Genomic DNA, 16,849 nt, shown 5'->3' with positions numbered 1-16,849 from the left:
GCCCGTGGCCTCACACCACTGACCCGGGGAACTCCAGCCCAGCTGGAGCTTTAGCCTGCTTGTCCAGTGAGCCTCCAGGGGTGAAGTCTACCTGATGTGGATGCTCACCAAAATGTCCCGCATTGCCCTTCGCTCACCAAGCAGCAGCCGAGTCTCCTACACACTGCACAGGACGGGGAAGGCTCTTCTTTCTGAGGCACCTAAACCAGTGATGCTGTTTTGAAAACATTACCCCGTGTCCCCTTCTCTGAGTGGGGGAAGGTGTGTGTGTGTGTTTGTGCTTTGGCTGGTGAGGTCTGCTCAAGAGCTGCATGTGCTTTCCAGGATTCATACGTTGCCCAGACCCAGATCCTATGCTGGCGGTATTTTGGGCTCCTCTCGCAGGTTTCTGGCACACCCACCTCTCTCTCCTTCTCCTTCAGTTCTGCCTCCGTCTCCTTGACTTTGTTAACAAACATTTGTCTCATTTCTTCCTCTTTCTTCTGGAGCTCACCCAAGAACTCTTTCCTTTTGGTCTCATATGTTTCTTGGAGGCTGGGGAAGAAAGCAAACGAAATCCAGACTCTTTGGACACCAATGAGTTCAGGATGGGGAAATGCATGCCTGTCTGCGTTGCTTAAAGACAAACAGACAGGGAAGGGAACACCACCAAAGTCAGCTGCAAAGTTCAAACCCAGTGCTAGTATTTTCCAGCTCAGCACTGTGGATACCACCTACAAACATTTTTTTGGGGTGTCAGTGCCAAACTATTGCTCTAAATTGATGCTAAATGTGAAGGCCGCTCACCTGAAGGGCTGGCTGTCTGGATCCGTGTCCTTGAAGCCCATCTCCTCCAGTTTGCACCTCCTGTACAGCTCATAGTGGCGGGTGTGAGTCTGCTCCCGAAGATCCTCCATGTTGACTCGAATCAGCATTTCCCGCAGTTTCACAAAATCACAGTGACTTTCATTCTCAACTGATGGAAGCAACAGGAGAAGTCAGCAAACTATACACATGCCAGGGGAGCACAAACGCACATACAGATTAACTCCAGAGAATCCCCTCCCAAGGACCTCTACCTGTTGTCCCACACAGGGCACAACACAGCCCCTTGGATGCAGGGATTCCCGTTGACCATTACCACCTGCCGGCAGGAATGGGAATTCAAAGGAAAGATTGGCCAACCCACAAAAGGCTGCAGAGGACATTTCTGCACCATTTAGCACAGGGCACCTTCATGCACACGTGCTGGTGGGAGGGAGAGCTGGGGAGGGTGCCGGCGTGTGCATGTGCCTGCACAAGGGAGGTTTGCAGCAGGTGCCCAGCTCGCAGCACCTTACCTTGCACCACTCCCCACGGGTACTGCCGAGCTCTCACCAGCTTGTTCCCAACTTTCACCTCCTCCGTGCTGCCGACCACAGCAAAGGGCAGATGAGCCTGAAACAGAGCCAAGGCCGGGGACTCAGTGCATGGGCTAACCCCTCAGAGAACAGCCTGACCATTAGATCCCCCTCACCCAGGCACAGGATCTACTTCAAAAAGCCCTTCCTCTGAAGCTATCAATCTCCAATACTCAGAGCAGTCTGTACTATGCACTGGGATATTACAACAGAGAGCAGCGCAGGGCCATAGCACAGCTTACTGGCAGTGCTGGCTGGACTGAACTAGATGGGGAAATATTGTAGGAACACCATAATCATTACTGATCTCCCTCTGTCCATTTGTCAGGTTGTTCTTCAGCGGTAGTCTTACCACACGCCAAGAGCCGGGCACTCCCTGCCTTGCAGAAAGCACAAGCAAAGACATCCGCAAACAGGCCTTGGCACAGCAGTTTGTGTGTGGGCACTGGAAGGGACATGTGCAGGATACAACGTGTGCTCGCTGCTCTCCAAGTCTGCAAAGCATCAAACGCAGTAAGGAAGCAGGGCACCATCCTCAAGCGCTGCAGGAGAGGAGCTGCAGAGCAGGCGCTTCAGTAGGACGAGGTTGACAAAATCCTTCACATTTAGGAGGAAACGGATCCAGAAATGTGGAATTGGTAGAGAAGCGGCCAACAAGATTTTCATTGGGGCGGGGGGAGAAAAAAGAAAAACCAAGCAAGCGTGGCTCCCATTTTTCTCCCCAATGCACACAGTTTACAATTATTTTAAAAAGTGTGCACCCTCCAAATTTTTCACAAGTTCAGCAAAAAAGCACTATTATAGTGAAAACACATATCTAGTTGACCCAGAAATCAATTGGCTATTGAAAGTTTAAAAAAAAGGGGGGGAGGGGTGAAAGAAAAGACAAAGCATGTAATCAGCAACAACTATGCAGGAAAATGTTCATTTTGATGAAAAAGCTACTTTTTATTTAAAAAATTAACATGGAAACATTTCAGCTGTTTCTACTGCAATAGCTACACTCTGATATGGGAGACAGGAAACTTGTAAGTGCTTTGCACGTGCTTCAGCCAGGTCTGAATTTGATCTTTGAATTTCAAAAAAGACAAAATAGAGTCTAACAATTTCTATTCTTTATTTTAAATTCGGTTTTCTCTGCTTAGCCTCCTTAAGTCAGAAGGCCAATGTAAATCTTAACTGAAAAATTTTTATTCAAAGTTTCTCCCTCCTGAAATGAAAAGTAGCCTAAAAGCAGACAGAATGAATTTTGAAGAAAGTATTTTTCAAAAATTCAATAAAACAAATTTTAGAGCTGAGCTGAGTTTCTTCAGAGAGCCCACACATTTTAATTAATTCTGTATGCAACAGCCTTAGGCATCAGATCCACAGCTCAACTTTCAAACAGATTCAGCGTCTGGACAATCCCAATGAAACTTGCCCTTCAAATGCATTTTTGTGCAGTAATTTCATTTGTCACAACTTCTGGAAGCAACACGATTGGCAGCATTACTCACATTCATCACAGAGTTGATCTCAGCGACTGCTTCGTCGTCTGTGGGGAACTGATAGATCTGCACACCATTGCTGACCAGCTCGCTCATTATCTTTATCTTGAACTTATGCAACTCGCTCTTGGAGATGGTGTCTGCTTTGGCAATAATCGGGATGATGTTCACCTACAGCAGAAGGAAGGAAGGAAAAATAACCAGGTGAGCAGCAGTCAGGCGAGCAGCTCTGTTGGAAGCGTGGGTGCCCGCAGGGTGGCCCGGGTCCTATCCCGGTGGCTGCTTTACATTTCATAAAACCACAAAGGTGCTACATTTTGCATGCAAGCCTGCAGCATGAGCCCAGCTGAACACTAGAGGGAAGAGTTTTCCAGGACTAATTTGGCTACAAGACTTCCAGATAAACCAAAGACAAACACCGTGCAATAAATACACAACGAGCAGATCAAAGCCTTTGCTCTTGCCTATGTATTTTGTTACACACTTCAAGGGAGGCCCAGACAGCATAACTGTCACATCTCGAGTTATCGCCTATCCGCTTCTGGCTGTGCTGACAAGCTGTTTTAGAAGGCAAGCGCAAGGATGAAACGCTGCAGCGAGCTGACGTGGAGCCTTCCCATGTTTAAGCAGAAAGAGCAGGGACGACTCAGATGCTTTCACAGCAGCTGCAGATCCTTCCCGAGGACTCCCGGAGCCTCTCCGTCAGGATCACAACTCAGGCATGCTGTGTGGATTACACAGACCACCTGGGAAAGGAGCAGGGTGCCATAGAGCAGACAGGAGATTTGTTTTCATGCTGTTGTGGCTCAGCTTTGGTTTCGCATCAGCAGTCACCAAGCACAATACCCCGCGCAGCTTCATCGACCCAAGTTTCAAAGCCACACGCAAGCTGCAGGGTGGGGAGGTCCCCTCATGCCCAGCACATACCAAGATTGAGAGCAAACGAGGGCCACGTCGCACATCCTTCAGGAGGGATGCGATTCACTATGGCCTCGTGCTTGGGAGAGCTACAGCGGGGCACGATGTGTCGCAGGAACCTCTATTAGATAATGCTGCTACGCCCAGAAAAGCCACGTGCAATACTGCAAACCACTGCTTAAACAAACAACAACAAAACTCGTCTGTCTGAACAGCAGCCAAATTCATAGCAGTAAAACAGAAGAATTCAGACAAATGAGGGGAAAGTCTGACTCGCCATCTAACATTTCCCAAAAGCCAGCACTTTTTGTCCTACAGAGCAGAAATTAATAACAGCCATTTCGTCTCCAATGGGTGCCCATTAAAACAAATCACTTTGCTTTCCCAGCTCAAGTTCTCTTTGTAGCTCTGTTTTTTCCATACGACTTGTTTTTTCTCCCCCCTCTGGTTTAGCACTTACTAAATACAAGAGCATTTACTCACTCCAAAAGAAAATAGTCTTAATTTGCTCATCATGAATTTATCTGAGAGGATAAATTCCTTATTTTTCTCAGCCACTGATCTGGCCTCTTTTACCAAGGACCACAAACATCCACACAGAACAAGGTCTGCCTGTCCCACTCCACGACTCAGCAGGCTGATGTCCTCATTACAAAGGTAAAAAGGGCCATGACCACAGCAGGGTGTCTTGCTGACCTGCTAAGAGCTGAGGAGGCTTGGATCCACCCTCTCGCACAGAAAAAGGGTCAGCTCAGGGCTCGTGTACCACCCGCTCAGGAGCAATATCTGCGAGGGGAAAGGCACTGCCAGGGAGCTGCTGTGTGCAGGGCTTCGCACTCTCCGTCCAGCCAGGCACGCTGACAAACCAGTACAAGAGGTGATTTTAGTCCATTTTCAGTTGGCCTGAGCAATTCCCCCCTTTTCTTCCAAAAAGCACCAGCTCAGTCCTGCCTACAGCAAGGCAAGAGGTGCAGAGTCTGGAGCTTGGCACGGCTTCCCCAGCAGCAGGAGAAGGCAGGCTCTGTGGTCACAGCTGCTGCCCCAGCTGTACTCAAAGACGGTGCACACAGAGGTTAGTTCAAGTCCCTTCCAACCTTCCTCATACTTTGAAAAGGCATTTCAGTCAGCACCTGCTCTCACAGAGTTCAAAACCCAAAAGGGTTTTACAAGTTGTCGTATTTCCAGTAATCAATAGCCAACATCAATACTTTGGAGTCCTGGAAATGGCACCTGGGTGTATCTCCCTCCTTCTCTCTTCTTCCCTTGTGAGTTCCTTAATTTTTTAAATTATTACTGCTTTTATTTTGATGGCATGCATACCTTGGAAACCCACAAGCTGGAATCCCACGGTTAACAAGTGATACCCAGAGCACCATACTATTATCTTCCTGTTTTCCTTTCCCCGATTTTGAGCACGGGCACCCAAAAGCTATCTAAGTCTAGAATGAGCCCATCCCTTTATAATAAGGAGAAAGGACGGAAGTTTGGACACAAGAAACAAATGAGATATGAGATGCCACTGAACTGAACTGCATGTCTAATCCTGCCCTCCTACAGCACCTTCCACACATGCATATCTATGCAAAGGCCACGATGTGGGGCACAGACATTAGTGCCAAATAAACTGATATACAACTAGCTAGAGAAGTCACCGCTCCTCTCCTTCCTGAACAGCTTTTAAAAACCCAATAGAATCATAGAATCATTAAGGTTGGAAAAGACCCTTAAGATCATCGAGTCCAATGCTGGAACTGTGCGAGGTTTCTCTCTCCACTCTTACTTTTACACAAATAACGTTTACCTTGGGTTGCAGGCAAAATCCCAGAGCAACATTCTTATATCTCATGGTGGAGGGGCAATATTCTCTATTTAAAGATCAAGTATAAAATAATGAAGTTATCTACTGGAGTGTCACCCCACTGAATGTGACAGGCACGCAGCATTCCCTTGACTGTCAGTCCATGTTCTGGAAGTCTTTGCTGGAGCTGGAATTACAGCCAGAGGAAGTCTGTGCTTCAGACAAGACAGTCAACTCACATGCACACACATAAAATGCATCTCCTTCTCAAGTAATTCTGACCACAGAATTATTTCTCGTCTCCAAAAATAAAACTTACAAGAACGTGCCGAAATAAGTCAGTTGGTAGAAAATAATTTTGCTACTATAATAGGGCTACATGGATTTTCACCCTGTGAAATACAGCTGGATTTTTCCCCATCTCCAAAGTGTTCCCAAATGCAAGTCCCAGTGAAGCTGAGAGGCAAATCGTACCCTGGAAACCAAACAGCAGAGGCACAAACTGGCCTGAAGCGTCCCCACTGGCCAGTGCCCTGCCTAGGACGTGTCAGCTCGCGAAGGGCAAGCAATTAGCCACAGCTCATAAACAGCACACGCTGGCTGGAAACCATCCAGGGCCAACAAGCAGGGAGCCCCGGGATGCCCGTGGCAGCACACAGCTGTGCTGTCACTTGCCAGGGCAGGGCTGTGGTTTAAATCAGTAAATCACCTTCTCATCTGATACAGATGCAATTTTATTTATCTCCTTCCTTTCCTGGGTTAAACCCAACCCCTGCCAGGTCATACCTGCGTCCCACCTACCAGCCAGCCACATTTCATCCACCTAGAACCACTTCTGAAGATGCTTCTAGCTCTCTGTCTGTAATTAAATACCCTACACAACAGCTGCCCATGAGCTCAGCCAAACAAATATTGTATTACAGTACAATGGAAGATTTTGTTTACAAAACAGCTTTACCCAGAAGGGATTTTGTAAACTTTACACTAAAAGCAAGATTGAAATCGTCACACAGATTCAAAAGCCTGCCCAACACCTGATGCCATGCCACTGGTGTGCTAAAGCAAAGGTGTAACTGAGCCAGGTTCCTGCAAAACTGTTGTTAAACTAGTCTCAGAGGCTGAGCCAGCAGCAAAGCATTGCCTCTGATACACCTTTCGTCTCCATGGGCTCCATTCCTCAGCTGTAAACAGGGGCCACCAGCCACACAAAGCTTCCCAAGAGGAAAGCCAGGTTCAGGTGTGCTCACACGGCTGCAGACGTGAGTCAGGGCACGTCACCTCTCTGCTCAGCCACAGTAACCACTCGCCGTCACCAGTCTGGAGCAGACAGACAGCTGTCTGGGTTTGCCGACACCCCACTTCACTCTGCCCGCACCCTGGCCCCCCAAGCACAAATGGTTCACGTGTCCTGGGAAAGGGGCACAGCTCTGTCATGCACAAATCTTTAAGGAGTGCCCGGAAAGCCCCTTGATGTCCTGGGGTGGCACCGATGCAGAAATGCAACATAAATCCCTGACACCCAGAAAACATCAACGGTCTCTACTTGCTTATTCATTTCCATGTGCCTGCTTGCACGAGGCCACCACACCATGAAATCCAAGATGCTCTCACACTGTGGTAAGAAGGGAGATGAGAGCAAAGGGATAAAATGACTTCAAAGAGGACCATTTGAGTGGAAGTTTAGAAATATAAAAAGCTTGAGCGTGCACGAAGTTCTCATCTCTGCACAAGTACAAAGGATTTATTTTGGTACTACCCAAGGACCACATTAAAGGCAGCCACGGGAAGATGTGAAAAGTAGGAATGCAGAAGGAAAGGAAGAGAAAAGCTTTGTGGGACCACCAGCACCAAGGGGAATCATGCAAAAGCTTTCCTCCAAACATATTTCTGGGAACATGTAATGCTGGCACTGGACCAAGCGACAAGAGTTTATTAAGGGAAAGTTTTTGGATTCCTGATGAAGTCAGTGTAACAGCCACCAGGGTTACAAACAGCCCACTGCAATGGGAAGCCAGCGCCTGCTCTGGAGTGGGGCCAAGGAAAAGCGGGCCAACAGCCCCAGGGGGGCAAGGGCAAACAGCAGGGACTCGACGAGGGAGGGGGAACTCTACCCACCAGGAAAGTCCGATAGAGCTGCACATGGACAACAGCCAGAGAAGAGAGCGTTCCCTAAACGTAATCCAGGGGATCCCCAGTTACTGCAGGGTCCCAGCTACCTTACTTGCCCCCTTTGTAGACTCATCAGCATCTGCCATCTGAAAGGGACCACCTTACTGCTAAAATACCGCTCTGAAAGACAGGAAATTCTTGCAAAGAAAAGAAGAGATGCTGCTGTCGCTAGTGACCTTTGAAGCCTCCTGCAGCTCCCTGGAAGCCAGCTGGAGCAACCAAAAGTGTGTCAGAAACCTCCCCCGAGCTGCAGGAATATCCGTGGTAACCAGTTAAGTAACCCACTGCCCCCTAAGGCAGTAACAGTTTACGCACAAAGAAGCAACCCCCAGCTAGAACCTCTCACGACCCACTTTCAGGATTCCTATGACCTTGAGAATTTCTCACCATATTTACATTTTCAGAAGATATTGTGATCTCCTATACAGATCATCTGGCACTACACCAGCAGTGACAGCTCACGCACTCCCTGTGTGCCAGCACGCACAGCCAACGCTTCTCTTCAGCCCTTGTCTCCTCTGTACTGGCCACCACCTTAGGATGTCTACAGTTTTGGTTGCTCTCTGTCCCTGCTGACAGGTCAGGGCAGCAGAGGTGGCTCTGCAGCTTCCAGCGTTCAACTGCAGGAGCTGGAACGCAGCCTTACCTGCACACCTGTAAAGAAGAGCTAATAAAGATGCAGCTGATGGCTTTGATAAATATGAACTAACCTGAGTAAGACTGTTACAGTGATGGACACTCTAGACTTCACACAGCTAGCTGGAAAAGAGGTTTTTCACCTGACATTTTTCAGGAAAGCCGGTGAGAGAAAAAGCACAGAACCTCAGCAACCCACCAGGGCAGACTAAGTTTTACCGGAGTCCTAAAAACAGCTCAGCTAACATACAGAAAGGAGCCCAGCACTTACATGGAAGGAACAGAGCCTTCCACGTGACAATCAATATCAACAGAAGCATCACCACTTCCAGAAAGAGGGACCATGGTCTCCAACCCCTTACCTTGCTATCCAGCTTCTTCATTGTCACCAGGTCCAAGGACTTGAGTGAGTGCCCGGTTGGAGTGATGAAGTACAGGCAGACGTGAATCCTCGTGTCATGATAGTTGAAGAGAGATCGGCGGATTTTCAGCTCTTCTTGCAAATAGTTTTCAAACTGCGTATCAATGTACTCTACTATCGGCCTGTAACTAAAACCATACCATTAGCAACCCAGATACTGGAGCTCAAAATTAAACAGTCTGAAGGCTAAGGAGTTCTCCTAGACATACCATGGTATTATTTAAAACCAATTTAGCCTTACAACAGGAAAAGTGGGGCATTTACACACAGACCTTATAATGTAAAGGTTGCTGGAGTCTCCTGAGGCTGCACTGCAAAGTCTAAGGACAGTGGAGCATGGAAAGACGACTACTTCCACAGATCAAACTTTGCCCAGATCTCAGGGCTGAGCCATCTGGCTGTAGCAATGCAACATGACCAAGGAGAGACCTTGGAGTCCCAGAAAACCTTTACCTGGGGCTTGAACAAGATGTCTGTGTAATTAAATGAGACACGTCCAGAGACACCGATCACTGCCAGAACAGATAGTTCCCAACCCTGCACTGAGGACAGCTTGTTAACTGCTCACGCTCCTGGAGAACACCATTCTCTGCTGGAAGGACCTCCTATGACCTCTCTTTTTGGCTCCTCACCCAACTCCCTCTATACTCAGTCCCCAGAACCAGAGCCACTGCAGGGAGATACTCTATTATCAGAAACACAGACACCTCCTCTGCAACACTGCAAGCAGGGCTGCAGGCAGTTCATGTCTAAGCATCAGAGGCAAGCCCAGAAATGCCAAGCAGATGGCACGAGACCTGCCTTTCATCTTTATTTATCTGATCCCCAAATCCAACCGCATCCACGATCGTTAGCTTCAGGTGGACATTGCTCTCCTGCAGGTCATAGGTCCGTGGCCGCAAGCGAACTGCACTCTCATAGTGACTGGCCTCCTCTGTCTCAAACGTGGTATTGAAGAGGGTATTCATTAGTGTGGATTTCCCAATGCCGGTCTCACCTAGGAAGGAGAAATCATCAGCTCACTGCAGCATGAATTTGTCACGGGTACTTCAAAGAACATTAATTACAGAGCAGAACTAAATTATACTGTGAAAGGTTACTACAAATTGCGTGTTGACAGCCATATAATTGCCACAAAGGTAACTGCATTCTTGAAGGCCTCCCATGCTTAATGCAAAGCTAACACAGAGCACTTCAGTCTCATCTCCCCAGTGAGGATCATACAGCACAGAAAAACACAGTCTTCCCCTCCATGTACCCTGACTTTGCTCGGGATCCTGCACAAAAGGAGCTGGGGAGAGCACAATTTTAGTGGAGTCTTTCCAGTCTTCAGATGAGATGGAGTAAAACTCAGCTGCTCCTACCGACAAGGACTATTTGGGTCAGTTGCTGGCTGTCCCAAACACGGCGATAGCTCCAGGTAACACTGCAGATCAGCACGAAGCGATGGGTGTTTGGCGTGCTGTGGAGGGGATGGGGAGGTCTGACAATGAGGTTTCCTCTCACTCTTTTCTATGAGATTCCCAACTTTAACAGGCTTCTTTACCACTTTCTCTCTTTGCTTTATTTTGCCATTAAAGTCTCTGGGGACCTGCCTTTTCCGAGAGTGGAGACCCCTGAGAGGAGGGAATCTGGGGGCCTGTTTCAGTACAGAGAAACACGCAGACAGCTCTGGACCTGCTAGAACAACTTGCCATCAGATGGAAAACCTCTTTTCACAGCAGAAAAGACTCTGGGTGAAGCTTTTGTGATTTTACTGTGCAGCTGAACTTTGGTCTGCCTGGAAGCCCTAAAGCAGCTTGTCCCTTTTCTACGGCCTCAACCCTGTAGTCCCACACGTCCCACTAATAACTGCCAAAGGATTAAAGCTCGTTCTGCTGTAACCCTTTCCCCCCTCCATCCACACTACAGCTACACCAGAGTCGACTCTGTGGCTCTTTTACTCTCCCCTCTGAAAAGCACCGCAAGCACAAGGCACTCAATGAGCTGCTGAGATCTGGCTTGGTAGACACAGACTGTCCAAGATGGTCCCATTCTGCATAGACATATCACAGGCAGCATGTCTATGCTTTGAGATGATAGGGCTACCTGTGCGGCAAGCAGAATTGGCTAAACTGGAGGAAATAAGCAGCAAACTCTTCCGTCACATCAGGCATCCAAACAACCTCAGCAAGACAACAGCTGCCTGACAGAGAGCAAGAGGTGTTGCTCTGCCCTGAAGAGCTCCAGCTGCACAGGGGAGATCTTGCAACCCAGCCCAGATGATGGTGTTGGCAACGCAGCCAGTTTCATCTCATATTGCTCTTGATTTCTGGAGTTTCCCCTTAGTATTTCTACTTCCTCCAAGGCTGCCCTGTTGCCCCATGATTCTTCATGCTGATCAGCCAAGAGGAGACAAGAATGCTGTTTAGAGGAAACCAAAGTGAAACCAATACCAAAATGCCATATAGCATCTGTGACACAGAGGCCAAAGCATGACAATGTTTTCAGAGGCCACGTTCCACAGTGCATTTTTACTATAGACCTCAGCAGAGCCCTGTGCTGGAGCACTCAAGCAGGGCACTTCCGAGGCATCTTCATCTTTCCAGTGGTAGAAAAAATTCTGCCAGCTTGAACCTCTGAGATACACAGAGGGAGAGAACATAGAGTCAAGCAGGGATGGCAGAGAAACTTGGTAGGGAGAGAATCGTTCTTGGAGAACCAGTAGGGGCAAGATTAGGAGACGTTTCCCATCTGTAGCCCCCCTGTTCCAACAACCATTGAAGGACACCTGGTATGCATCACAAACCAAGCTCCATCCCAGAATATTTGGCTCACAGGCTGTCTGTGAGACAGAAAGGCTTTGAACTGCTACTCCTGGTAACTAAACGAGACTCTCCAGTTACTTTTTCCAATACTTTCCAGATTGGCCTACAAGGGGCCCCTTTTAAACTCCTCATTCACTACACACAGCCCTACTGGCCAAGGGATTGAAGAGAGGCAAAATCCAAGGAAAGAGCCTTCTACTCCCCGCTCGTTTCCCAGGTGGTCCATCGTGCTACACCTTCGGCATAGACGGCCACTGCTTCTACTGGGCACAGTCCCTCTTGCTGAACCCAGCCACCTCCGTGGAGCCCTACAGCGGACGTGCCGATGGGAGAGCAAGAGGGTGAGCAAGTTTCTGTTTGAGGCAGGTGCCATGTCTGCTGCCAAGGGGTTTGGACTTTTTCCTTCTTCAAGCACCACAGATTCTGCTCTTCACTGGAGAAAAAATACCTCATGGTGCTCAGAATAGGGCAGAGACACATACCGCTTCCTACCAGCTGTGGCTAAGAGTTATGCAAGGAAATTAAAACAGCCTGGTGCTCTAGATTAATCTGAAAGGAAAGTCATATGGAGAACTCAGTACTGATGCAAGCCACATTCTCCTGTTCAGTTGTGGGCACAGTTGGAAGCAGGAACTGGCAAACAGGTGTACATTTTTTTTTTACCTCTTGTCCAAAAAAAAAAAAAAGGTAATTTTTTCCAGTGTGTCACAAATGGTATGGCCAGATGAGAATGCACGATTATCCATTCTGGTGTCCTCAAGAACAACACTAATTAAAAACATATTGCCCTCTGCTGCAATTACCCTTCTGCTAAGGACCACGTCTATGAAGTTCAACTGTGATTTCAGCCATGCTTCTTACTTGTGGTTTGGATATGCAGAAGTGGCTTAGGTATGGCACAAGCACCTTGTGCAACTTGTCAGGGTTTCACTGCACAGTCTATACATAGCCATATTCTCTTCGGGCAGATTGAGGGGCCAGGCAGGGAGCTGCTGTCTCTGGATGTATTTCTTCTGGTCTAGCAGGTTACAATACTTCAGACCTCATACACAATACAAGAACTGGCCAAAGTAAAAATAATGCTCATCTCATCACTGGGAGGAATTGGTTTCTAGTACTCTAGCCAGCATCACCTGCTAGATCACGTCAATACCAACATTAAAAAACAAGAATATAGTGAGGTTATTTTAAAGTCAGCCTCTCAGACCTGCTCACAATCTTCAAGACAAATACTTTACAATCAATAAAACCAGGAACATTCCCTCTCCCTTTCCTAGCACAGAGATGGTCATGCTTCAAGCCCTTTGACTCACCCTGGGAAAGTATCAACCAGGGACAGCTCAGATACAAACCTCTTATCCCTAGCTTTGGGGTGCAGGCTTACACTCAGAAATGACCAAGTAATCACCAGCAGCTCTCACCTAACACATGGTGCCTCTGACTGCATCTCCTGGGACACCCTATTCACTGAGACGCTGCTCATGCCAGCCACCCCAGTTTGCAAAGGGATATATTTAACTTGCCACATACAGTCTTCCCTTAATCCTTCCTATTCCAAAGCTATTGCAGCGGAGGGGATGAGTAACACCTCACTGATTACGGAAATTCTTCTGGTTTGACCCACAAGGTTCAGCCACTTCGACCTCCCTGCCGCTCTCTGTGCCTGCACCAGTAGCTCAGCTCAATGCAGAGCTGGACAGTCCCATTTCCTCCCCCAGCTTCCTCACCAAAGGCAAAAATTGATATATCAAAGCTTTTCCCAAAACTCTCTCTAATTTTGGGCAGAGTCTCCAACAGTCGCTTGTGAAAGTCACAACTCAGAAGCACATCAAGCTCCAGAGAGCTCAAGTTCATTGAAATTATTGTGCATTTTTTTAAGAGTTAGGTATTTCTGACTTGCTTGAAGTCACTGCCGAGGCCCGTGGCACAGCAGGACACACAAGAAATCCTGGTCCCAACCTCACCGCGCCGCCAGCTCAGCCCACATCTCTTTGCAGAGGACCGTGCTCACCCACACAGAGGATGTTGAAGCTGAAGCCTTGTGTGACAGACTTGCTGACCAGCTGATCGGGGAGACTGTCGAAGCCGACATGGCCCCCCAGGGAGAGGTTCCTCTTCTCTTCATTCTGGTAGGGAGACAAAACCAGATTAGCAGAGCTGCACTGAGAAGGCAAGTCAGAGATACGAGATGAACCACCAAGCCCAAGAAATAACCACCCTCCCAGGCACTGCAGAGCCACTGACACAAACTGTAATACTGCCCACGAGAGCTTGTGTTTTGGCACGCCACAGCTCAAACCCTCCGGCAGCCACCAACAACAGAAAAGAGAGGGGAAAATACTGATCCTAATGGGAAACTGGGAGAACTAAGCCTCCAGGCTACAAAGAAAACACTAGCATGAGCTCCAACTGCATGCAACTGGGAGAGATTAGCAAAGGAAAACCCACCACCATGTGTTTCAGCACTCATTTGTCCTCGTCCTTTTTTGTTTTATTTTCTTAAACCCTCTAGCACTGAATTCAGCTTGACAGACTCCGCATTTTCCCCCGAGTACTTGGTCTTTTTCCCTTTGCTATTGCCATAAGCAGCACGGTTTTGTTCGCTCGCGCATCCAGGGGTGCTGGTCGCACAGGCAGGGTGAGGAATCCTCTTGCTTTACCATCTGTGACCACACAGTTTTCCACCGTTTCTCTGCTGTTCCCATTCCTGCCTCCCCCACATGCACTTTGTTCTTCCTTCTGTCTCCTCCCTCCCCCAGAGGAAGGCAAAGCTGATCACCTGTAGGAGCTTTGCTTCGAAACTAAGACAAAAAACATCCAAGGAGACAACAGGTCTATGCCCTATGTTATACAGAAAGGCAGGCCAGGTCAGCCGTAATTCCGAAAGAGAGGATGCGACAGATGAGTCATTTCTGTTTCTAGTGGTGAAGAACAGTAGAGTTTGAATTTGCACAAATATTTCAACAGATGTTGCCACCTCTCTACACAACTGAACAACGCTATCCAAACCCAGGGACCGGACCACTGCCCCTGCAGCCTCTCAAGCACTCTTATCCTTCCATGGAGAAGCAAGGATACATGATTTCAGAGCATGATTCATTCACTCTCACAGTTTCTTTGGTAAATTACTCTGTTTTTCTTAATCACACAGCGGAAGATGGGGATGGAAAAAGTGTCTGCCCTTTGCCTGGCTCTGGTTCTTCTGTCTGTCCCTGAAAATTTGGACTTAATGTCCTAGCACTAACACTGTGAGACAAGAGCATACCCTGAGAAGAGCCTAAGCTGGCTGTCAAACTTTAAATTAACTCAAGAGGAAAATAAACGAAATGACGTGATAAGCCTTGCGTATTGCTCTATGCCTGCAATAAGATTGCTAAACAAAACACAAACCTTTGTTCAACTGCATCTCGAGTCAAAGCCTCCTTTAGTTCTGCCTTTGGTAGAACAAATATTCTCAGCTTTGTAAAATAAACCATTTAAATCACAAGAACAACTTGTGAACAGCTGAAGCAGCTCCTGTGCCTCACATACAAACCTTCTGGCTGTCCTGCTTAGCATTTGTTACCAGCTTTCAGATGATTTCAGCCTAGCTCTCCCAGGGGACTCCTCGGACAGAAACACAACCAAATTGTAGCTGGGCTCCTGCGATCAATTCCATTTCATCCCATCAGGATCGATTGCACGCACTAACTAAGCGGAAATAGCAATCATTTAAAGTTTTCCTGTGGGAGAGACAGCATCAATTAAGGTTTTAAGGTGGCCAAGAGTTTAGGTGAATTAAAAAGGGCCCCTAAGACAGAGAAACTTCCAAGTTAAACTTTCTTCCATTCATCTGTCACCCCACCGAACTGCTAAAGCTCAGATTGACACCTCTGCAGGGACAGACCCCAACTGCAGGATGATTCCTCAGCACACAGGGAGAAAAGAGAGTCCATGCCAATGCGGGCAACCCAACGCTGAACGCAGATCCGGCACGGGATGGTGCAACCGCACCGGCAAGGAGAACTTGGACACACGTGTGCTGGGCAAGGGCTCAGAGTTGTTTAGGTTTGTTTTTCCTCTTAAGGAGGAGACTATCACAAGGCGCAGGAAGCCACTGCATGCATCAGCAGAGCTTGGGGAGCCTCCTCGAGCTCTCAGCCCCGTCCCCTCAGCACCCACTTCTCCTCTGCCCCCCTGCCCCTCCGAGCCACCACCTTACAGAGCTTAAAATGCCAGTTCCCACCACTGCAATGCAGTGACAGCCAAGCAAGCTGTTCCCACAGAAAGTCACCGAGTTTGATGGTTACACTTTGTGTCTTTTCATTTTAAATAATAAACAAAAACAACCAAACAAAAACACAAACCAGAAGCCTGGGATGACATTTTGGATGGGAAATAAAGGCTGCCTATGGCTATGATTAGGCTGAGAGTGCCCGAGGCTGGGAAGAGGTTTCCAGGCAACAGGCAGCACCACTGCTCGGGATTTTAAAATAGGCTCCAGCTCGGCAAGGCTGCATTTTAAAATAGGCTCCAGCTAGGCAAGGCTGCATTGAGAACTCAGTCATGCTTCGGACGGAGGAAACCCAAATGTGTTCGCACAGGGCTTTCTTTTTCTCTTCTTTTTTTGGCATTTGGTTGCTGTTCGTTACAGGACAAGAATACACTTACTGAAAACTGCTCGCCATCTCTTAAAGCTGCTAAACCAACGAGCCAAACTTCAGTGAAATATTTTTGTCAGTGACCTTGAAATGCACAGTTTCCTTTTATTTCTGTAAGCAGCGATAATAATCTGGTTCAAGTCCAAGACGCTGCTGATACCAAAGCAGAAAACCATTTGCTGTGCTTGCAGCACGTTCCGCTGTCATTCAGCCTCCAAAGGGATTTTGCTGTTGTTGCTGTGTTAGGACAAACAACGGCAACAAATACTGGAAACTAATAAGACTAAGAAAAGAAAGAAAGAAAAGAAAAAAAGTTTTCTCATTTTATTCTTTCCCTCCAATCCATCCAGCTTACAAACTTGACAGCCTTACAAATACAACCAATTTTTCTGTTTGCTTGTGCTATTTGGTGCTTTGGCCTGCCCTGGAGAGGAATTTACCCACCACCCCACCGAGCAACCACCAGCCTTCTTCCTGCATCTACCTGCAACTGATTGCGAGTCTCGCCCCGAATGACTAGCCCTTCTGGCCACCTCCGGCTTGCCCAGGCTAGCTCAAGGACACCTTGACACGGTTCACCTGCTAGTAAAGGCA

General features: G+C 47.9%; 1 protein-coding gene across 5 annotated transcripts in view; it reads right to left on the bottom strand.

Moving 5' to 3' along the window:
* SEPTIN8 (septin 8) overlaps positions 1 to 16,849 on the bottom strand; it is a 48,446-nt gene that overhangs the window by 17,451 nt on the left and 14,146 nt on the right. For 4 of the 5 annotated variants that reach the window (XM_087753681.1, XM_087753682.1, XM_087753684.1 and 1 more), the window contains exons 2-8: positions 13,627 to 13,741; positions 9,610 to 9,805; positions 8,750 to 8,936; positions 2,876 to 3,037; positions 1,320 to 1,416; positions 787 to 955; positions 402 to 534 (exon numbers count right to left, since the gene is read on the bottom strand). In XM_087753681.1, the coding sequence (XP_087609807.1) occupies positions 402 to 534; positions 787 to 955; positions 1,320 to 1,416; positions 2,876 to 3,037; positions 8,750 to 8,936; positions 9,610 to 9,805; positions 13,627 to 13,741 (1,059 nt within the window). The remainder of the gene's footprint in view (positions 1 to 401; positions 535 to 786; positions 956 to 1,319; positions 1,417 to 2,875; positions 3,038 to 8,749; positions 8,937 to 9,609; positions 9,806 to 13,626; positions 13,742 to 16,849) is intronic. The other variant, XM_087753683.1, reaches the window with a different exon arrangement.

The sequence above is a fragment of the Nipponia nippon genome, unplaced genomic scaffold (genome assembly GCF_047370975.1).
Source record: "Nipponia nippon isolate SJK-2023a ecotype South Korea unplaced genomic scaffold, ASM4737097v1 scaffold_17, whole genome shotgun sequence".
Lineage (NCBI taxonomy): Eukaryota > Metazoa > Chordata > Aves > Pelecaniformes > Threskiornithidae > Nipponia > Nipponia nippon.
The sequence above is the reverse complement of the archived record's forward strand: the minus strand, read 5'-3'. Positions and strand labels throughout refer to the sequence as shown.